Source organism: Lethenteron reissneri, chromosome 12 (assembly GCF_015708825.2).
Source record: "Lethenteron reissneri isolate LAM-NWPU_2019-01 chromosome 12, ASM1570882v1, whole genome shotgun sequence".
NCBI classification, from domain to species: Eukaryota; Metazoa; Chordata; class Hyperoartia; order Petromyzontiformes; family Petromyzontidae; genus Lethenteron; species Lethenteron reissneri.
In genome coordinates, this window is record NC_083790.1 from 8,991,137 (window position 1) to 9,014,974 (window position 23,838).

The 23,838-nt window shown below is 48.0% G+C and overlaps 1 protein-coding gene across 1 annotated transcript in view; it reads left to right on the forward strand.

The window, feature by feature from the left end:
* The window catches only part of GAPVD1 (GTPase activating protein and VPS9 domains 1), a 70,415-nt gene that overhangs the window by 19,811 nt on the left and 26,766 nt on the right, over positions 1 to 23,838 (forward strand). The window contains 16 exon segments of the mRNA XM_061550666.1: positions 1,423 to 1,587; positions 1,977 to 2,147; positions 6,599 to 6,685; positions 8,124 to 8,258; positions 9,710 to 9,941; positions 12,644 to 12,819; positions 14,573 to 14,708; positions 16,300 to 16,473; positions 17,225 to 17,398; positions 18,307 to 18,441; positions 19,244 to 19,378; positions 20,289 to 20,408; positions 21,768 to 21,845; positions 22,641 to 22,684; positions 22,686 to 22,766; positions 22,768 to 23,290. Of these exon segments, the coding sequence (XP_061406650.1) occupies positions 1,423 to 1,587; positions 1,977 to 2,147; positions 6,599 to 6,685; positions 8,124 to 8,258; positions 9,710 to 9,941; positions 12,644 to 12,819; positions 14,573 to 14,708; positions 16,300 to 16,473; positions 17,225 to 17,398; positions 18,307 to 18,441; positions 19,244 to 19,378; positions 20,289 to 20,408; positions 21,768 to 21,845; positions 22,641 to 22,684; positions 22,686 to 22,766; positions 22,768 to 23,290 (2,566 nt within the window).

A 23,838-nucleotide genomic window follows, 5' to 3' on the forward strand; every position in this document is an offset into this window, starting at 1 on the left:
GCTGATACCGTTGTCTCGTTTGCAAATGAGGTTATAATTTCCACCAAGGGTTGCTACCCGGATTTTATCCCAGGATCTCATCTGTGCCGACCTGGTGCTCTGACCCCTGAGTCACCTTTTTGGGGTTTTTTTTCTCGAATTCTCTCACATTTTGATTGGCTCAAGGCCTCGAGAGAGAATTAGTGGATCATGCAGAATGCTTCATGTGCAGGGGCTGCAAGGTGGCCTGCAGAAGGCAGCAAAGTAAGTAGGTCATTGGATAAGCATCCACCGTGGCAGTCTGCTGAAAACAGACCCTGAGATTCGGTGAAACCATTCCAGCAAAATTGATGGACTTTTAAAGGATTCATCAGCTGCAGTGTTCATCTAATGAGGTGCACTTGGAAGAGATGGCAATCAGATCTGGAACACTCCACCTATATACACACACTCCAGGCCTTAATGAGTTGTTGATCATGATAAAACATCTTGGTGATGTATCAGCGGGAAACCTAAATTGTGTGTTTGACATTTGCACAAATTGGCCATTGAGCATGATTTTAGTGGCAGTGTATTTTGAGGTTGGTGATAGATTTTTTAAAGAAATGTAATTGTGAGTTCAGGAAAAAAAAACCTTCAACTTTAATTACACGCGTGCTACCAGTGCAATGATAAGCAGCGGTAATTCCTATTTATTTAATTTTATCTTTGTTGTTGACGGATTACAACGGCTTTTGTTCCACGTGTAAATTCTGTTGGTGGCGCGACTGCATTCCGCGCATTCTCTTCGTTGAGCTCTGTGAGATCCCGAGATCCTCACTGTAAAATGTTAAAGCTCGTTCCAGCAATCGGATTTTATGCCATGTCCATTTAGATACACTTTGTAACGGTGCTTGGCCCTTTGGTATATGACGTTTAAAGTGGGTGTGAGGCTGAAACCGCGACTGTAGCTTCAACCTCTGGTGACTGGTCTATGTGGGGTGCTTGGAATGTTTGAGTTTCTTGAAGTCTATAGAATACCCTTTAGAGTAAATGCACTTTGGAGCTCAATTGATGATCTGTTTGTATTTGCACAGCCCTCTTATCAAACCACTGCAAGATGAGAGCCTTACCAAGCCTTGCAGGTTTTGTGGGGGTTATTTTACCTTACTTAACCACACTGCTCAATGTGGGTTTGTGATGGTGGTTATCATCGATCCGGGAGTATAGCAAATACAGTACAATCATGGATATTGCTACATTTCCCTATGCTACCCACCACGTATCGCAACAGCTTATAGCCTGGTTATTTTTTAATGCATGGCGGTCATCCATTCATGCACCAAGTAACTAGCAAGGCGATACACACAGGGATAACACTCATAGGCCTACACAGGTGGATTCACATCCCCTCACCACCACCGCTGCTGCCCTCTCCCCCCCGTCTCCCTCGCGCGGCGACAGGAGCGCCTGTTTGGGCCGCGCGGCACTGACGAGTTCCGGGCGCGCGTGCTGGAGGCCGTGGAGGTGAACGTGACGCGGCTGGTGGCGCTGGTGAACCGCTTTGCGTCCAGCCTGCGCCGCAGCACGCACTGCTTCCCCACCGTGCTGCGCTGGGTCGCCTCGCAGGTACTGCACGCCATCCAGCAGCAGCAGCAGAGAGAGAGGATGTATTTTTTATTTGTTTTTCTGCATGTATGCATGTATCTGCTTGTTTGTGCATGTTTCTGCTTGTTTTGTCCATGTCAACTCGTTTGCCTTTGTGTCTGCTGAACTTGCAGTTATTGTTTCTTATGATTGAAGCCACAAGCTTATTTTGGGTGACCTGAAATTGCATCCACTGCAGATGAGAACTGTTGGTTTTTTGGGTTGCGTCGTCCTTTAGTGAGAATGTGAATGTTTACAACGATGACAGTGGTGCTTAACGATCATGGCGTTGGGCAATGATGGTGAAGGTGGTGACGCCCTCCGTCTTCAATCCACTTTTCCATTTCCGGTCATGAATTCGCCTCGTCCAGGCGTACGTGACGCTGGCACGCGCGGAAGGCCTGAGCCCCGGCGAGGCTCGGGCCGTGTGCACGGACCTGCTGCTCGCCTGCTTCATCTGTCCGGCCCTGGTGAACCCCGAGCAGTACGGCGTCATCACCGATGCCCCCATCAACGAGGTGGCCAGATTCAACCTCATGCAGGTAAGCGCAGAGTGCCTCCGATGGATTGATGTGGTTCAGATTGCTGAACTATTTAAGATTACTAAAAAGATCTTCTTGGTTTAAAGCTTTCGTGACTGCAGGGATCCATCTTCTTGGTTCTTTCGGTAAAGTCACGTAGATAAAACATAATAAAATAAAATAATTCTCACGACGTTTCGGCTACAACGCAAGCAGCCGTCTTCTTCACCTGAAGACGGCTGCTTGCGTTGTAGCCGAAACGTCGTGAGAATTATTTTATTTTATTATGTTTTATTTTTATTATTTTATTACTTCCCTTCTACGTGACTTTACCGAAAGAACCAAGAAGAACGATCTTCTTGGTTCTTTCGGTAAAGTCACGTAGAAGGGAAATAATAAAATAAGATAAATATTTTGATTTAAAGCTTTTGTGACTGCAGGGATTCATCTTCTTGGTTCTTTCGGTAAAGTCACGTAGAAGGGAAGTAATAAAATAATAAGAGTCTGTCCGGCCCTGGTGAACTCTGTCGCCTCGACGGACCTGGTTTTCACCTGAGGACGGCTGCTTGCGTTGTGGCCGAAACGTCGTGAGAATAATTTTATTATGTTTTATTTTTATTATTTTATTACTTCCCTTCTACGTGACTTTACCGAAAGAACCAAGAACAAGATAAATATTTTATTATTTCCCTTCTACGTGACTTTATTATATATAGTAATATAAATATTTTATTATTTCCCTTCTATGTGACTTTACCGAAAGAACCAAGAATATGAATCCCTGCAGTCACGAAAGCTTTAAATAAAAATTTAACAATACTCTGTAAATATATATATGTATATAATAAAATAAATTATTATGTTTAATTTTTATTATAATTTATTATGTTTTTTTATTGTTTTATTTCCCTATCTACGTGACTTAACCGAAAGAACCAAGAAGATGAATCCCTGAAGTCACGAAAGCTATAAATCGAAATGCTAAGAACTATTTTTATTTTACCAGGTTGGGCCCACTGAGCTATTTCGCTCTTGTTCAGAAGCGACCTGGCTATCACTAATGATAGCCCAACGAGAAGTGGCTTCTCACCTGGAAATTTAGTGGAGCCAAATGCCCTAAACGCACGTTTCTAAATGTGGAGGGAAAAACCGGGGGAGCCCGGAGAAAAATCCACGTGACCACGGAGAGAACGCGCAAACTCCAAATTTACAGCAAGAGTCCAGGTGGGGATCAAACCTGTATGGCATGCGAGGTAGTTAACATCTCTCCACTGTGGCGGCCACTAGTCCTGGTTACCCCCCCTTCATTCACCAAGCTGCACAACAGCCTTGACTGACACGGCTTGGTATAAGGCCTTCATCCGGTAGTGGATTGACTCGGCAGTAAATTATTGAGTTTTATTTTGATAAATCTATTGAGTTCTGCTTTGTGGGAGGAAGTATGCATGTAACAAATTCACCCCTCTTGCCAATTCGATGAATTATTATCATCATGGTGCACATTTTTATTGCAGAATAGATTTTATTTGTACCATCATTTGCATTGTGTCATTTATTTTGGCTTGTTCTCTTATTCTACGATTGATATATAATTATAATTTTAACAGTTTTGTTACGTGGTGAATGGTTACGTGCCTATTATGATGCCAGCAGTGGTTACCCCGGCATAAGAATTTGTAATTTATACTTCTAACTCAGGGCTGCAAACAGGAGAAGAGTAATGCCCCATGCCGTTTGAATGTTAATATAAACCAAACACAATCCTACTTGAAAATGCTTTAGAGTAACAAAGGAACTCTTAGATTACCAAGGTTGGCTCTACGTACCCTTGCGAAAAGTTCAACATAAATCTTGACTTAAAGCTTTTGTGACTGCAGGAATTCATATTCTTTGGGTCTTTCGGTAAAGTCACGTAGATAGTCACATAGGTAAAAAATAAAAATAAAAATTAATAAAAGTAAAATAAATCACGACGTTTCGGAGGCAACACAAGCTGCTTCCGTCTTAAGGTGGAACCGTCACAGCACGATTGCTGTATTACTTGATACAGCAATCGTGCTGTGACGGTTCCACTTGAAGACGGAAGCTTGTGGTGCCTCCGAAACGTCGTGATTTTTATTTTATTTTTATTTTGCTCTTATTAATTAAAATTTTTACCTACGTGACTTTACCGAAAAAACCTAAGAATATGAATCCTTGCAGTCACAAAAGCCTCAAATCTAGAATCACGTAGGTAGGTTCAAAGAAAATCACAAAAAAACTACGACGTTTCGATCGCAACACAAGCGGCCGTCATCAGGAAAACGACCGCTTGTGTTGCGATCGAAACGTCATAGTTTTTGTTTATTTTGTTATTTTTTTTGAACCTATCTACGTGACTTTACCGAAAGACCCAAAGAACAAGTTCTACATACATACATACTTAGTAGGCGGCAGTCTCTCCAAGTACCAAAAGGCGTTGACTTCCCACAAATTGGCACTCATTGCAGAGGTGATACATTCAAATTAAGTAATGTTAACAAGTGACCTGAGGCCTTCAGATTCAGAGTTTATTTGCTTTGGCTATCGGGCTGCCTGGATGTTTGTTAAATTCACATTAAAGAAACTATATTTTACAGTCAAATGTGGTGATGGTTTCGGTGAACTCTTCATCCAGTCGTGGATTGACTGGCTGGTGATTGTAACGATGCACCTTCTTTAAACGTCTTATTCGCAAGAGTTGGTCGCTCAGGTATTTTTTTACATTACTGAGAAATAAAGCTCTTTTACAGTATCGACCTGACCACAAATGATAGCTCAATGACATGGCGTATCACGTGAAAAATTATAGAAGCCAAATACTCTAAAACACGTTTCTAAATGTGGAGGGAAAAACTGTAGAAAAGTCCACACGACCACGGGGAGAACATGCAATCTCCAAATATATACAGGGCCTGGATCGAACCCACGAACTCCTCCATACCAGGCGCCAAGTTGATGATGCAATGCTGGCTCGTATTACTGGTTAAGTGTTACGGGGCAGCGTCACACACAATCCTCGGCTGCATCATCGTGGCTGTGCTGACGCGGCTGTCTGCGAACTTAAACGCATCCTGCCCGGGCCGACGACGGTTATTTGTATGCCCAACACGGACCCTCGACTCTGTAGAGCTCACCGACGTGTCGACAGACAGTCGAAGGATGCTCCATTAACTCCGAAAGCATTGATTTTTGTTTTTAAGGCGTGTGCCAAGAGGTTGCTTTTATGGTGTGACTTCCACGCCAAAACTTGTCTTAAAAAAAAAAAAACTTTTTGTACTGCTGATGTCTTGGCACGTTCCCTCGCTGGCTGTGGCTCGGAGTACGTCTAAATTCTGTCCCTAAACTGATACCTTCCCGCGCTGTTTGCAGGAAGCCTCGTAGTTAATGTACAGTCCGCTCGCAATGGTATTTAATTGTTTTTCGCCCAACACTAATAAATATTTGGTACGGCTCGTGCAGCGCACTTCCCAAAAATAAACACGGGCAGCAGTAGGCGGGTGTCTGGTTCCATATGCGTCTGTGCCTTTGAAAAGGTCACCAAACGTGCCGCTACGAATTGAAGTTCGGCTTAGACGCCACCGAATTCAGATGCGGCGCGTGTGCTCTGCTGAAAAAAAAACACTGACCAAGGGAGGGGAGATGACATCGCACGAACCAATCGATACCTTCCATTAGTATCCAAGCCACAGCTGATAATGAATCTGGTTAGCTCGCTACAGTCGCAACATTACTCACGATTGCCATCATGAACCGCTCCGCAGCACTGAATACTGGTGTACCAATCTCGAAAGGATTTCGCTGGGACAAAACTGTGGCAGGGCAGTATTTGATGCGTAAATTACTCCCCGCTTTCAGTTAATGCCAGTTGGCCAAAACGTCAAGATTATTTTTTTGTTTTCATTAACATTAACACATTGATGTGATTCATGATTGACAAAGACGATGATTCAGACATTTCTTTTTAAAAGAATACACAGAACAAAACATTAACGGGCTCTTATATTTTAGATAAGGCTGACTGACACAAGTTTCAAGATTCGTTATTGAGAAAAATATGTTCAAGTCACAATAGGATGTTTTGTGTTGATTTTATTACAGTGACCTGTTAGAAAGTATGTGCTTGTAAGTTAATGAGCTATTTGTTTATTTGGGTTGCATTTTCCTTTAAGTCGGCTGCTTAATGAATCGGTAATGTGAAATAATAATGCCCGGAAAAAAAAAACACTGTCGGTCTCAAGACTCATTCTCAGGAAGATGCATTTGGATGCGTAGCCAGGTTCACGAATAAATGTTTTGCATGTGAAAATAAACTGGATTACCTGGTGAAAACCCACACATACAAGTGGGTAACATTCGAAGATCGCATGCGGTGGGCATGCTCTTTAATTTCTATTGTGACGTGATGGGATGTGACTTAACACTCTTGTGTCTTGCCATATCTGTGGATTCAGGTGGGGCAGGTTTTGCAGCAGCTGGCCATGCTGGGGTGTGAGGATAGCGACTCGCGCATGAAGAACATCGTCAGCAGGTTTGACCGGGTACGCAGTCCTTTGCCAGTCTCGCCGAGTGGCAATTCCTGCCAGTGACTGGACCAATGAGCATCCAGCAGAGTCATTTCAACCATCGTGACGTGTGGCAGACCCAGCCGGTTTCCGATCCTCGTAGACAGCTAACACAGCGAGTAGCTGATTACCCTTTTTTTGGGGGGGGTGGCATTTACGTTCATGCATGTTCGTGTGGTGTCGCGGTTGGCACACTTTGCAATGATCCCATTGGCTTCCTTTAAAAATTCCAGAAATGCATATCGGTGGAAATTGACATCTGAACCTAGCCTGCTGCATCTCCTAAGGTTGGCTGGGCCCACAACAAGTATCAAGTAAGATGGTGGTGTCACCATCAGCACTCGGGAGACGGGCAGCCGGGTATGCGTGGTGCTGGTTTGAGAGCCCACCTTTGTTTGCCTTGCCAGCCTTCGTCAGTCACGGCCTTGGTGCGTGTGATATTTCTTTTGCGTGCAAGTTTATGTACGAGGAGCCGTGACACTTGGTATTATGAACCCGTCATCTTGAGTTAAATTCGGAACTAAACGATGTTTTTATTTTAACCAGGTAAAGCTCGCTGAGCTACGAGCTATTTTTCAAAGGTGATCTGGCCACACATGATAGCCCCTATAGTGGCTCATATCATCACCATGCATTGGAATTTAGTAGCCAAATAATGTAAATGCATGTTTCTAAATGTGGAGGGCAAAATCGGAGGACCCGGAGATAAATGACAGCCACTTATAAAATCAATAACAAGTGGTATGCATACCTGTCAACCCTTTATCAGTGCCTACCTTATTACAGACCAATTCAGACCTGATTCGTCACCCCGTGCCCTTGTACATCTCAACGTTCATCCTACAAAGGCCTATCCCAGGAGAAACACAAATAGACGAAGCATTTTTTTGGCCGTATTGAAACGGCTTTGCGCTATATGGACCTTAAAACTAAATTTCTCTGCGCAAGAATACGGGTACACCGCATGGGTTGACAGGTGTGGGTATGTGCATCTGAGCTGAGCCTCCCCTAGGTCGATTCAGCTTAAAGTGAGTACCTTGCATCCCACTGGGAATTTTGCACGCAGCGTTGGTCTATGGTGCTTTTTTCTGGAAATTTTTTTTTCCTGGATTTTCTGTTTGCACTTGGTCACATAGTTACTTTAAGATGTTTTCTTGTTCATGTTTTTGTTGCGGTTGCACCCGATTCAAGAGCCGAATGGCTCACAGGGCTATACCTAATAAATGAACTTGAACTTGGTGAGATGTGTTCAACATCAGAACTGGGAAGGCAAAGACGGCCTGATTCGGTGCCAACTACACCATCCCCATTGCGTGCTGTGGTATCCGAAGTAGATGCACACGAGAGCAACCCTCGTCTCCTCAGTCTTCCAATCTACATCGGGTTATCTTTGTGTTTGCTTGTGCGCGTGCAGAGTTGTGTGTCGTCCTTCGTGGACGTGATCATTGGAGCGCGGGTGCTGGAATCTCCTCCGCTGTCCAGCTACAATCTCATGGAGGGTCTGAGCAGGACCACTGTGTTCATCACGGCGGGGCAGCTGCAGGGCATGGTACGTCCGGAGTTGAAGTGGGTCGCTGAAAAAACGTCAAATTCAATGGTTTGAATGGATGTGCAGTTTGTTGAATCAGTTCAATTGGCGGCTGTGGCAAAACCGGCGTGGTCAGGTTTTTGCGGTCGTGCCGACTCATAGGGTGTGACGGATTAAATAAAGGGGGCCCAGCCTCGCTCAAAGCCATCTCGTGATTTTTTTCATTTGACATTGGTGGAGGTTTGCATGGCAGTGACTGCCATCTGCCGTTCTTTGTCAACATCGCCCATTAGCTGGAGCATTATGGCACGTGTCTGTGCTGAGCGTGATGTTGGTGGTAATGGGGATTAGCCACGGCAATGATTCGCACGCACGCACCCACCCACCCACCGACCCATCCCTGCAGTTGTCACAACTCGATTCAATCGTTGATCTTTTTTCATCGTTGTACTGTATCACACGAGTGGCGCATGCTAGGAATTGCACCGAGAGACGGCAAGAGGAACGCGTGGATTTGAGAACATATGCAAGTTCGCGGCATCCTATCAATGGTGTTAATAAAAATAAGTGGGCTTGGGCAGGACATGTCGCTAGAAGGGTTGATGGCTGTTAGTCGAGATTCGTAGCAGACTGGCAGCCCAGGGAGGGAATGAACCCCAGGGGATGTTGACTGCAGAGGAACGATGAAATTGGCTTGTGTGCAAGAAAACTGTGTGGATCATTTTATCGCAAGATCATCAGAGATGGCAATGACTTTTGAAGGCCTTCGTCGAGCAGTGGATGGATTTATGGCTGATCGTGACCCTCTCATTCTGAAAGTTCCAGCCTTTTAAGGTGACATTTTTTTCTGTCTTGAGACTGGCGTGTTCTGTCGTTCATTTCGCATGTGAGCATAAATGAAACTCGCTTACAATTTTCACGAATAAAAAAAAATCTATTCGTATTCACATGTAATTCTCTACTACGAGGACAAGAGTCTATTGCAATTGCTGAATCGCCGCATCATTTCCCACCTCTGATGCTGCTGTTAGTGTATCTGTCTATGCTGAACTTTTTTTGCGCCGTATGTTGCCATCCGTGCTAATCGGAGGTGCGGGAGAAGGTGACGGCAGTGGATAAGATCAAGGTTGATGATGATGATGACTGGCCTTTTGGGAGCACTTCTTCTTTCATATGGGTTGATAGCAGATTAAAGATGTAATTTTCGTTTTGTTATCCACTCAATTGTCTGTCCACAAGCAGAGTGGATCTCTTACATTCCTTCTTTAAGGCACTGAAGACAGCGGCGGAGTGTTTACGATGTGGTCCATGGTTTGGGGTTCGTGGCCACCGAATCTTTGATGCGCCATTTGTGCATCGGGTGGTGACATTGGGAGCACTCTCGATTCACGACTATGCAGGAATAGAATAATCTACGGTATGTGGCTACACATGATGATGGTGGTGGTGATGGTGGTGGCGCGGTGACTTAGATCGGCTTCCTGCACGCCGTGCTGGCCGCGAACTCGCTGGCGGACGACGACCGCGCGTGGCTGGAGAGCCTGCTCGCGCGCCTCCCTTCCCAGCCGCCACTTGGTGCCGGCGGAGGCACAAGCAGCGGAGGCAGCAGCCATGCCCTGTGCAGCCAGGGGTGCACACCGTCTGCCACGCCGCACGTCTCGCCCGCCACCACGCCCTCCAGCAAGAAGAACCTGCTGCAGATCGGTGAGGGATCTCTGCTGCTCGCGTTTTCCAACCGAGGTTGGAAAGCGTTTGTGGGTTGTGCGTCCGTCAGCCAGCAATGGGGCAGAGGCACTCGAACTCTTGTAAAGGTGATTCGGTTCGACTGAAACTTCAACGTACCTCCGATTAGCACGGTTGGCTATGTATGGTGCGAAAGAAGTTCCACTTACACACAGTGTAATGCTTTGTTGCTGTTGCAGACTTGGCCTGTGTGAAAACCAGCCAAATTGATCAATTGGTTGCTCAAAACGTGAAGACATGAAAGACAGAGCTAATATGCAAATGTACTTGGACCTCACAGCAACCTATTGCCTTCCACAATGGCAATTAAACACTTCTAAAAACAAATTCAATGTTAGATCCTGGAGTATGCGCAAGCTTTGTTTTATTTGTTCTGTTTTGTATTACTACAGAGCTGTTGGTGACCAATCGCCCAGAATATTTCCGCAATACTGAGAGCACATGGTTTTCAATTGGAAGGCCGCTAGTTTTAAGTCGTTTCATAATTCGGCATGTTTACCCAAGAAAGCCTCATTGAGGTTCATAACTTTTTTTCAGGAAGATCACGCCAGGTTTTCACAGTGCGAGTAGAGTGATGTAGCTAGCTGTAATCCCAACTTTAGTAGTTAGCAGGTCTTTGTTCAGAATTGGGATATGTTGTTCAATACCAATGACATGGTATGTTTTTATTTATTTATGTTTAGCTGTGAAAGGAAAATCAAGAAGCCAGCGAGAGCCAAAACATTGCAATTGGTTGAACCACATTGTTGCGAGTCAACAGTGGGTGTCCAGTGGATTGATTGGCCATCGTCATAGGAATGCGAAATTGACGCCACCGGCTTAATGCTGGGAAAAGATGAGCGTCTCCCCGTGGTAATTTTAACAGAAAATAACTTGGTTGTGTAATAGTGTTCCAGGAGACTTGGACACCGGGGTTGGAGGCACACGTATTTATTCCGTGTCGGTACAGCACAACACTGACATACAACACTGGAGGGGGTATCGGCTCCCTCACCCGTCTAACTGGGGATACACTTCTAGCTACGCCTAGCCTACCCCTGTGTCCTCCACTAACGGGCTAGGGGAGGCTAGCTAGCCCGACACTGGTAAGTCGGGCTCACGGTACCCGGAGTCCCAGACCAGCTCTTACAAGAGCACCGGCTCTGGCTCTCGGGACCACGCCGCTGGCTCGATCCTGTTCGGCCCTGATAAGGGCGGCGATCCAGGGGAGTCCAGGGCTCTATCTACGACGATCTTCAGTCTTCACTGGTTAGCTTCAACATCTCTCTCCGAGCCCTCCGGCTCATCCCCTTTTATACCAAAACCCCCGCTGAGGGGTGGGGCCCCGGGGGATCCCAGCTCCGAGTCAGCCCCCCAGGCTGCCCGATGCGGACGTCGCTGGGAGCACCTTCCCGTGCACCGACATAGCCACGCCCACTGTGTTTCTTTCCCATCTGATCCCATTGTATAACAGCCCCTCCGTAACACCCCTACAGTTGTAAGAGCAGAAGCATTGACCCATAAAGTGATGAAAATGCATCAACTTGAATTTCTATCGCAGAGAAATACGTTTACAGGGAAAAGGCCATTGGGTCAAATTAGGCCACCTCGGTTTGATTAAGATCTGTTGACCTGCACAATGCAGAACCGTTGATGCATCCCACCCAAAGGCCCTCACCTTGTCTAATATAGATTTGTTGTCTCAATAAAATGTCTCTTGATTCATAGGACATTGGTCAATGTCACTGAAATGTATTCACCATTCGTACGTTATCAAACGTGTATTGAATTCCATAAATCACATGCGTCATCCTGGGTGACTAATAGATGCAACAGTCGAACTGAAGTAAATTTTAGACACTCGTTCACACGGCCCGTATCTTTTATTGTTTCGTATAACGACCGGTGCTCTTGCCAGGTCATAAATAATAAAGGACCAGTGCTCATTGAACGTGTAGCTCTTTTGATATGGGATGAGTGTTTTCTGTATCTCTCTCCTGGCATAGAAACAGTTGGGGTGGAGTTGGCCGTGAACTAAAAGGCTGGATGGTGTGGTGTTATGTGCACTGTCCTACAGTAATTTCCACCCAGTTTGTACCTGAACCTTGTCTATGCCTTCCCCCATGTCGACTTTGCCTTGAATTAGTACCAGGTGTGGGGAGATGATAATGACAGAAAGGTGACCAAGCATGCCTCTTGTTGGCAACACCACCGCCTTGTGTTTCCAGGCTACATACCGCAATAGGCGCTGGCCATGGAAACAGTCAAACTACTTGTGTCTGTGTCTATTAGGGTGGTGCTGTCTTCTCATCTGACAAGAACACACTTGATGGGACGCATCCATCCACAGATAATATACGCTTTCATGGATCGGTTGGGGCCATGGATGAAAGGAGTTGCTGGTAATAGGAGTTTCTTTGTACTAGCCCAGGGGTCGGCAACCAAAATAACAACAGGAGAATTTGTTTTCGAATTCGGTAAACAATTCGGTATTTCAAGAGGCGCAGGGCTTGTGAATACGAGAGATGGTCCATGATAAATAACGTCACGAAGCAGCCGCATGCGATTCCAGAGGTGCACGTTGCTGACCCCCTGTACTATCCAGTCTGCAAGGCTCAGAGCGGGCGTCTTTGCCCTTGCACCGTGCCATTTGTGTGCCTGTATGGCGACGCGATTTCCTCCAGCCGCTGGCCGCAGTCTTGGCCGGCTGTCCGTCGCGGGGGGGCAGCAGCCCCAGGACTGCGACGGCGACGCGGCGTCGGGTGACGGCTACCCCGAGGAGCTCCCGGAGGAGGTGCTGGTGCTCTCGCTGGGCGCCAGTTGCTCGGACGTGCTGCCTGGCTTCATGTCAGAAAATGAGGTGTGTGCATGGTTGGTTGTGTGTGCATGGTTGGTTGTGTGTGCATGGTTGGTTGTGTGTGCATGGTTGTGTGCGTGCGTGTCTTTGTGCGCGCTGATATCGTGGGGAACGGTGGTGCTGCGAGTACGGCGAGCCGAGTTCAATTCCCGCTCACGGCCAACACGAGTGACGATTATCTGAAGCGGTCCTGGGCCTCGATTAGGTTGACTCAGCCTCAAATTATTACCTGGTGGCGGTGTTTAAACATCACCACTAGGGAGACGAAGGCGGCCGGGAGTGATGTTGGCCACCCACCTCATATGCCGTGCCGGCCTTCATAGGTGTTTGTTAATAGCACTTTCCCCAACAGCCTATTAAGGCTAAACAGGGGATCTTTGTCTGTGTGTGCTTATTTTTACACACGCATGTCAGTGCAAAGTAATGGGGACTGAATTGGTGGATCATGTAGATTTGTGAAACTTCTAAACCTGACTGGGCTGAGATGAAAAGGTGGCTCGGGAGGTCAGAGTACTGCACCAATATTGCTGGGATGCTGTTTTTCGTTTCGGGCAGATGCAATAAAATTGGTTTCACAAGTATAGTGAGTTGGTGACCTTAGGCCAGTTCACTGATGTTTAAATATGTATCTTTCGTTTTTCACAATGTGGCGGATTTGGTGTGTGGCTGATGTGACCTTATTCCAGCCAAGCGCAGTCTCTGCTCATTTGCTCAATTTCAAACCAAGCCTTCCACACTCGCCTGAAAGTTTAGGTTACTCTTAGAAAAAGATGAGCCTTAACTGGAATAAACTGGCTGAGGTTGTCTAGCAATTATCGTCGAAAATTTGGGTAGCTTGTGAAGGTGTTTGTTTCTGTTAAAATAAGACGATGAGAGATGGCAGAATAATCCACAGTGGAGGGAGGCTTGGACAGCTATGATGTCACAGAAATGCATTATAATTATATATTTAAAACTAGTCCTGGTCCTTTGGCAGCTGATTGCCAGATACAGTTCTCTCCATTCTGTTTTGGTCACGGCGAGTTTTTTTTTTACCATAATTCACCACGTTGGTCATTACGGTTTGGTGAACATTATGGGCCGGAGAAAGGGTTTGGATATCACTCCCCCACTGATTTAATTGAACCGAGCTCACCAGGTTTCTAGTGCAGTGCACTAACTACGGTGCCACCACTCCCCTTACGATATCATCAGCCACGATCAACCCACTACTAGATAAATGCCTCCCCAGTCGTTGCTAGAAGGGGATGGTGGCCAGTGTTAGAGACTAAGAATGGGAGTTAAGGAAGCGTTGGAGCAACGAAATTGGACCAAGTGAAGCCGTGATATGTGCAGGCATTATTATATTCTTAGGTTTTTTCGGTAAAGTCACGTAGGTAAAAAAATAAAAATAAAAATTCATATAAAGTAAAATAAAAATAAAATTAAAATCACGACGTTTCGGAGGCAACACAAGTTTCCGTCACAACACGATAGCTGTATCAAGTAAGACACTTGGTACGGCTATCGTGCTGTGACGGTTCCACCTGAAGACGAAACGTCGTGATTTTTATTTTATTTTTATTTTACTTGTTATTAATTTAATTTATTTTTACCTACGTGACTTTACCGAAAAAACCTAAGAATATGAATCCTCGCAGTCACGAAAGCTTCAAATCTAGAATTAACAGGCATTATTATACGTAGGCAATATATAGCCAAGCCTACAGCAGTCTGTGCCTGCACGTCACCTTCCATCTCGGTATGCGCTTGCCAGGTGCTGTCCCTGCAGGTGGTTGGCGGGAGCCAGGGCGACGGCGGCGGGGACGAGGGTAAACTGGAAGCCGAGGGCAAACCCGACAAGACTCTGCGCTTCTCGCTGTGCTCCGACAACCTGGAGGGCGTTTCCGAAGGTAATGGGGCGACCTCCCGGGACGACTTGCACCGCGGTTCCCAATTGCCCGCACGGAAACGGAACCTCGCCGTGTTGGAGTGAACAATCTAAATTGAAAGCAAAAGCATTGGCTCGCGAGATGCTTGTTTTCTGAAAGGGGTGGAGGCGGATAAGGGAATCTCGTTGCACCGCGTTGACAATGGGAGCGGAGAATTTAGCGTTGTACAGTCTCAAAGGTTTTTCCTTCGGGGGAGCCGTGCTCTCACTTTTCAACCTGCAGGCAAAAGCCGTCTCTTTGTGAAGGGAGTGGTAAGTGGGTCTCCAGCGGACAGAATTGGGATACAAGCCCGAACAGCATTGGGCGAGGCAGATATATGGACGCGAGCAGCCATTAGGGGATGACTGACTGATCGTTTTCTGTGGCTCTGGTTTCTGCCGCATGCCCCGTGCTCTGGAGTATATCAACATAATAACGGTTGTGCTGACGGTAGGGAACCATGGATTTATATCCGTCAAGAACGGATTTCCAACCCACCCCCCCCCCCCTTATTTCGCATGCTGGAGCGCGTCTCTGCGACCGCGTCTGGCCCTTTACTGGCAATTCTTTGGGCAGTAATAAGCCTGGGTCAGAGCATGAAACATCAGTTTTGAAGACAGCGTGCTAGTTCTTCTCACAGTGCGTCAGCTTATCTTCACTTCGCTGCAACGCATAAACAACTTTAAACTTTGATGCCCTGTGATGCTCTCAAGGTCTTTGCTTTAGTCTTCAAACTTTAAAGTTTGTTAACTTAATGCGTTCTCATGTACGCAAGATATATTTCTCGAGTGTCCGGGGTCAGCCAACAACATTTTATTGTCCTTCCTCTTGAGACAATATTTGTAATTTTTAAAAATATTTTGTGTAGATTCGATCCAAGTCTCAGATCTTGAAAACTCGGTCGGGCTTAGGCCTAGTTGGTGTCTGAAGGGTTTGAATGCCGTGCGTTGTAGGCTGCTGCGAGGGCTAAAGTGTCGGCAGAAGGCAGCGCAGAAAAAATCCACCGTTGTATTATAGACAGCTCCCAACATCTGATCTCCCTGCCTTCACCAGCCCCGGCTAGCCTCGCGCGATGAAATACGGTCAAATAACCCTTGCAGCCCCATGTGGTGGATGGAGGCTGTCATCCAGTTGGGGGATTGACGGAAGAAGGTCTGCTCGTGTATTAACATGCGCACACCGACGTTCACGTTCACCGACGGATACGCATTTCACTCCCGCAGTGGACAACACACATCGTATCTAATGCTCGCGGGGGTGTCCGATTTCATTTCGTTTTACGCCGCGTGCTCGAACGAGTACTGTAGCACGTTACAATTGCCAGATATTTTAAGCTGTCGAATCGCACTCATTAGAATGTATCATTTACGTTTGTGCACATGTGTCTGTCAACATTTTTGCTTTGTCGGATTATTAGGGCACAATTATTTATTCGGACCGTACTGCACTGCACCGCACCCGCCATTGCCATCGCTGCAACAGCCTAACGCACCGCACGTGTTTATTTCTCCCTCCCTCCTTCCCTCCCCTCCGTCTCCCTGCCCCGCGTTGTGTGCCGGTTGGAGCGCCGCAGCAGGCCTTAACTCGGGCGTGTTCGCGTGCGCATACCCGGACCCCTCAGGGCCGTCGAACCGCTCCAACTCGGTGTCGTCTCTCGACCTGGAGGCCGAGTCCGTGTCGGAGCTGGGAGCCGGCGCTTCGGCCAACAGCGACGCGGCTGCTCTGCATCTCCTCGAGCATGAGCAAGGTGTGAGCACTGCCGCTCTTTTCCCCCCCCCCGTTCCCGAGCGCAGGGGTCGGCAAAACCTGCCGCTCCGGAGCCGCATGCGGCTCTTTGGAGGGCTGGTTCGTAGCTCCCGAGACTATAATTGCAACAACAAAAAAATCCCTCCAAATTATGTTTGACAAATGGTGAATGTTTAAAAGCCCCAACAATGATTTGTAATGCAGCGTTTGCAAATCGTTGTGCCCGTGCGGTTATTGTATTCACGTGCAATGTGGCTCTCGAAATATTTAGTTTTTTTACCGAATACAGAGAAAATGACTCTTGTTATGTTGCTTGCCGCGACCCCCTGCCCTAGCAAGAGCTTCCTGAAGAAGTCTCTTTCAGGCTTTCCTGGGCAAATAAAGCGCACGTCACATAATGCATCTCATCCTATGGTGGAGCTTCTGGTGGTTGCCAACCTCTGTTATTCTTTCCTGGTGGCTGTGGTGGATCTCTGATGCCACTGGCATCTGTAAAAAAAATATATCTATATAGCTCATCAGATTCCTCCGGTATAAATAAATATTCTGATTCTGATATATTCCAATTATGGCTAACAGAGCTGATGTCGAGGCTTTCCTGGATAACCGAGTGAATGAACAAACAACTCACGTGCCGACCCCCATGGGTCGAAAGATGACAGGGAATTTGGGAGACGACAATTTTTGGTGAATTTCGTGATGAGGATGTTGATGACGCGCCCCTCTCCGTTGCTCTTCCCCATTGTCGGCAGCCACGACGCAGGACAACCTGGACGACAAGCTGCGCAAGTTTGAGATCCGCGACATGATGGGGCTCGGAGACGACCGCGACATCTCGGAGACGGTGAGCGAGACGTGGAGCACTGACGTGGTGGGCAGCGACTTCGACCCGAACCCGGACGAGGATCGGCTCCAAGAGATCGCCGGTGAGTGCGTGACTGTGGTTGTGAGCGAGCGAGTGCGTGCGTGCGTGACTGTGGTTGTGAGCGAGCGAGCGAGGGTGTGTGTGCGTGCGTGCGTGCGTTTCACTGGTGGGAGTGCAATTCCCGCTCATGGCCAACACAAGTGGCTATTATCTGAACCTGTCCTGCGCCTCACCTAGGTTGACTCGGCCTCAATGAGTACCTGGTGCCGTGTGTAAAAAGATTGCCACTGGGGAAACAAATGCAGTCGGACGTGGTGCATGCCACCCACCCCCCTCGTGTACCGTACCGACCTTCATAGGTGCTCGCTAACAGCACTTGCTCCAACAATCTGTTTCACCAACGCAGGCTATTGACATTGCATAGTCATTGTTTCAGCAGGTTGAGATTAAGTCACTGGGCACATTCAAGCTTTGTGCAAAGCAGAAATTAACATATCGGAGCACTGCGCCATATTACGCCATATGATCTTATCCTACAGAACTAAATCAATGCGAGCCCGATACAAAGTGCTGATCGCCAAATGCACTGGGGTGGGGGGGGGGGGGCAACAGAAATTCCGTAAACAGCAGCCCCGAGGTTGACGCGACAGGGCCCAGTGACGGGGGGAGAACTGGGCTCACTGCCCCACCCAGGTGGGGACTTGGAGCGGGGACATGAGCGTTTATACAGGGAGGGGGAAAGGACAAGGGGACAGATAACAAGCATAGTGCGGGGAAAGAAAGGGAGAAGGGGGAGGAGGGGAACCGGGAGGGTGGGGTCTAACATTCAAACCTAGCTCGTCTAAAGTCATATCACACCTTGGTGACACACGTGCGCGTAGCTGTGCGTGCGCTCGTGTCGAGTTTCTCGTCAGTAGGTGGAGGTGTGACTCGTAGTGCGATGGGGGGGCGGGTGGTGCGCGGTTGCAGGCACGGCAGCCGACAGCATGCTCGGGAACCTGCTGGGGCTGCCCGGCTCGGGGCTGCTGGAGCGCTGCACGGGATCTGCCATGTCGGAGACGACCAGCGAGGCGTGGAGCGTCGAGGTGCTCGCCAGCGACTCGGGTCAGTACACGGGCACGCGCGTGAACGCGTGAACGCGAGCGTGTGCAAACGCGTGTCTTAACTGGCGCGGTAGGGTGCATCCGCCAGTCATCTCAGTCGGTCAACCCATGGCACCTGGCTCTGTCCCGTGACCTCCTCTCCGCAGCAAGCCTTGGACGCTTCACGTGGCCTCGGTGCACCTCGCGTGGTACAAGCATTGTGGTGAAGTCACCACTTAGTGGTGAATGGCGGCTGTTGTTGTGTTTTACCTTCGGCTTGCTGTTGTCATTCTCCATATGGATGAACTCCTTTCCCGTGCCCAGGGTCAGAAGTTTATTTTTTAAATGCAGAAATCTATTGTGAGGGGGGGGGGTGGGGGCAGGCACTTCTGGGCGTCTCCCATCACCAGTCACGTGATCGCTGCACTGGAAGCCCCTCGGTAAATTCTGGTGCCCGGTGGCACGGAGTTCATGTGAGCTGCGGGCAAGGAGCTTAGTTTAATGTGACAGCACTTGACCGTGCATGCCTATGATTTTGTGTTTCCCTGTGTGCTTGCATGGATGAGCGTGTGTGCACACGTGTGTATGAATATGTGGCGAGTGGCCACAACTAACATCGTAAGCGAGTGGCATAGGAAACAGGCTTGGGTCTATCCCTTAGGTCGCCTCGGTCTAAAAAGAGTACCTGGTGCAGTTTAATAAGCGGTCGAGACAAATAGTAGCCTGGTGTGGTGCTGGCCACATCACACTACTTGTGCGCCATGCCGGTCTTCAAAGGTTATTGCTTATAGCACTTTTATTGTTGTCCTGTGTATTCCTCACAGAGGTGACAGAGCTGAAACAGGAGGAGCGGCTGCAGGAGCTGGAGAGCTGTTCTGGCCTGGGCTCGGTGTCAGATGACACAGATGTGCGGGAGGTCAGCTCCAGGCCCAGCACTCCTGGCCTCAGCGTCGTCTCGGGTAAGGCCATTGAAGATGCAAAGATTTGTCATTTGAAATTACATTCTACAAGCAGCTGAATGGTAGAGCTGACAAATACCCCGCTTTAGCTGGGAGTTTCATATAAACCATCATATAGAGTTTGGTTTGGCACTTAAATCGGTTCCATTTCAGAAGCAGTTCGGTGTCGAAAAGGCTGTCGCGGTGTCCTGTACCACTGGTGAAAATTGGGATTTGGTCCCGGTTATACATATTCTACTTGTGATTCAGGCAAAGAGCGGAGTGTGGGCGGCTTTGGCAGAGGAGTAGGCAGGATCCATGAGCAGTAGATGGGATCAACATCAGAAAGAGCAAAGCCACTCTGTTGACATTCCATAAAGAGATTCTTACTTCACTTTGGAAGGATGATGGCATGAGTTGACTCCCAGTTGGGAACTGAAATCGACATTTCAATAGTAATTTCAGTGTAAATTTTTATTTAAAGCTTTCGTGACTGCAGGGATTCATATTCTTGGTTCTTTCGGTAAAGTCACGTAGAAGGGAAACAATAAAATAATATAAATATAAAACAATAAAATTATCACGACGTTTCGACTGCAACACAAGCAATCATCATCAGGTGTAAAAAACACAGCAAGAAAATTTGAAAAAAGTGGCGTTTTTTTCTTAACGTTAGCACCACGGACAGCGATTTTGGCAGTTGGAATGCAGTTTGCCAAAATGTTTATGTGATCTCCTTGACTAGTTAGTAGCTATATGTATACATTGTCTTCCCGAGAAACAATATTTCAGAGCTTGGGTCAGGCGAATGAAAAAAAAACATCACCAGTGTTCATTTATCGTGGTGACCAGTTTTTGGATGCTATAACGCAAACCTTCAGTAGCCAGCGAAACGGGCTGAATGCTTGTTCGAACGTGTCGACTGACTCAGGCATCAGTGCCACCTCGGAGGACAACCCCAACAAGACGGAGGACCTGCGCTCGGAGTGCGACTCGGACTTCGGGGGAAAAGACTCGATGACGAGCCCCGAGACTGAGGAGGCTGGGCGCGGTGCGTTTGCGCTCGGTCCTTTCATTCCGCAGCCTCTTCACGTTTTTTTACTTCTTGGTTCTTTCGGTAAAGTCACGTAGAAGGGAAATAATAATAAAAATAAGATAATTCTCACGTTTCGACCACAACGCAAGCAGCCGTCCTCAGGTGAAGAACAGGTCTGTCGGAAAGACAGCGTCTGAATGGGCACCACCATGCTTGGCAGCGTATGTTTAAGCTGGGTTGGAGGGGGGAAGGGGCGCCTTGACAAAGGAATTTGCATATCAAGAGGAATTTAGCATATTTATGGGAAATACAGATATGGGATTAGTCACTACTTGTGAAATGTGTAGGTGGGGGGGGGGTTCAAAGTCATTATGCACGTGCATTATGCAGTATGCGGGATTAGCAGCATCAAAGGGAGGGAGCAGCAGCTATCGAAATTCTTCACGTTTTGTCCACGTATTGTCGTGAGCCAGTCACTCTGTTACATATAACGACGCAACGCCCGATCCACAAATACGAAGGAGACATCGCAGCGATACACTCCGCTGCTCCTGATGCGTTTATCTGGCCTGACCACCTGAATATTAAATTGTAGTTGTTGCTCTGCGCATCTACGTCAGCCGTACCAAGGAAGAAGACGACCCGGTTACATCTCTGCTATGATACTGGTTGTAAATCCCTCTTGTCAATCCACCGCTGGATGAATGCGGATCTCCCCACGTCCTGCAAGTTGTGGGGTTTTTTGACATACGTTGCTGGTCGGTGGGTTGGTGAAGGTTACAGTGGGGAGGGGTTGTGTAGCGGTTAGCGCTACGCTGCGCTACGAACCCAACGCAACCCGAGTTCGATTCCCGCTCACGGCCACCAACACCGGTGACGATTATCAAGACCCGGTGTCTTGGGCCTCTCCTAGGTCGGCTCGGGCTCAAATGAGTACCCGGTGCGGTGTGTAAAAATCACTAGGGAAACACAAAGGCGGCTTGGTTTGTTACTGGCCAACCACCCCTCGTGTTCTTCTTGGTTCTTTCGGTAAAGTCACGTAGAATGGAAATAATAAAATAATAAAAATAAAACATAATAAAATAATTCTCCCGACGTTTCAGCCACAACGCAAGTAGCCGTCCTCAGGTGGAGAACAGGTCTGTCGAGGAGAAACGTCGTGAGAATTATTTTATTATGTTTTATTTTTACTATTTCCATTCTACGTGACTTTACCGAAAGAACCAAGAAGATGAATCTCGGCAGTCACGAAAGCTTTAAATCGAAACACCCCTCATGTTCTCTGCCAGCCTTCATCGGTGGTCGCGTACAGCACTTGCCTTAAAAGTGTGTTAAGGCTATACGGGGTGGTGGATCTTTGTCGTGTGTGTGCAGGTCCTCAGCAGCTGACCTCCTCTTCATCGCAAATCGAGTCCATCCTCTCCATATTTGATCCGCTCAACCTGGCAGATGGTGAGAGGGATGGACGCAACTAAAAAACACAGCGGACTTTGTATGCTTAGGGTCGTTACTGACGGGAACTGAACTGGTGACAGAGAGAGGAGAATTAGAGTTGGATGGAGCACTTTTGGAAAGCTGAACTCGATAATGAAAAGCGTTATTCCATTGGGCTAGAAGAAACAAGTTTTAGAATTCCCTCGCGTGAGATGTCCTCTGGATAAAGCCATCAATGGAGACCCAATAAACACATTAAACAAACGCAAACGGCTCCTCTGTTATAATCCTAATACTACACCTGGGGGTTCTGGCCTGTCCCAAACCAGTTTGCAGCTTTGTTAAAAAGAAAATGTACTTTAAAATCAGTCAGATGCTGCAAAGTATGAAATGCGTGTTGGGAGAGCTTGGGACACACATTTTTAGGTCCTATTTATGATAAGATTCACCTCCTAGCAATTGGATGAATTGCCACGATTCAGGGGAAGGTGTTCTGTTGAAGAATCGATTATTTTTTGTCTTGGATTTCACCATCTCATCTGTATTGTTTCTCATTTTGTATTTCTCACTTAAACAGTTTGTTTGCCTAAAAGTAGCATTCATTAAATATTTGCATGAATCGTAATTCATTCTAGCACACACAATTTGGTACAGTATCGTTCACACGAAAACTTGAATTTAGCAAACTAATTGGCGCCACCGTAACATGCTTATCGGACGACATACGTATCCATCAGAAGATAGCTCCTCATCTTTCTTGGGCTGCGTCTTCCTTTTTGTAAAGCCGTGCTTTGTGCCGTCGTCACGTGACAGGACCACCCGTGGTGCGGCCCAGGATCCAGGTGTCGCGCCCGGAAGCACCCGTCCCCGTCCGAGCCATTCCTCGCGGATGCAGCCGGCAACGCCGGCGGGGGCGACGGGCAACCCGGGCACGGGGGAGCAGCACCAGACTGCGCCCGGCGGTTTCTGCGACGCTCCTTCCGCCGCCGCCGCCTCTGGTGGGGCAGCGGGCGATTACGGTGGCTTCGTGCCACCGCCACTGCAACCGTCGCAGCAGGTGCAGCAGCAGCAGCAACAGCAGCAGCAGCAGCAACAACAACAGCAACAGCCCTACCAGTTCACGCCATCGCAGGTGCACTTCTCCCCCCAGCTGCACGGTGGCTCGGGACAGACGCAAGTCCACTTCCAGTCGCAGCATAACCAGCAGGGCGACGGGGATGCGGCTGCAGCTGCGCAGGCGGCGATGCCTCACCCCGCGGCGCCATCGCCACCCCAGCATCACCATCACCACTACCAGCAGCAGCAGCAGGCGGCGGTGGTTGCGGCGCAAAGGCCGTTCGGGTGGAAGTCGGCGTTCGAGCGGCCGCAGACCGTGCGGGAACGCTTCACGCAGTTCGTGCGGCCGCGCAGCTCGGAGGCGACAGGCGTGACTCCTGGCCGCGACGGCTACCCGCGGAGCACGAGTACGTGGGCGGATCGGTAGTGCGACGGTGCCAGCGAGACGGAGCGGGGCACGTTAACCCGGCCGGACAGACTGAGATTTCCTTTATTAGTAACCGAGCGAGAGCCCATAGAGACTAGGGCCGAATTAATTTGCTTACTTTAATTTTTTTTTTTTATCGGTTGTGTGAAAGTACCTCTGCTCAAATGAGCATGGGGTGGTGCTTATTGCCATTAGCAGCCCTTAGCCATTGCTATAAATTCCACAGTCCGGTGGCGGAGCCTGTTTCTCTGTAACATGACCGCTTGTGGCTTTCCGCAAAATGGTACACGTATTGAACTGTACTCCTGAATGGAATTTGAACTCGTGACCTGTTGATGACGCACTTTAATCACACCGCCGCACATTCATTCATAATAATTTTACTTGAGTCTGAATAGCTGGTGTAATCTGGGAGAAAACTTGGGATAATAGCCTCCCAGCAATGAACTTTCTTTACTACGATAGATTGACCACCTCGACGCACTGCTGATGGGAGACTTGCATGCGCAATAATTTCCACACGACCCA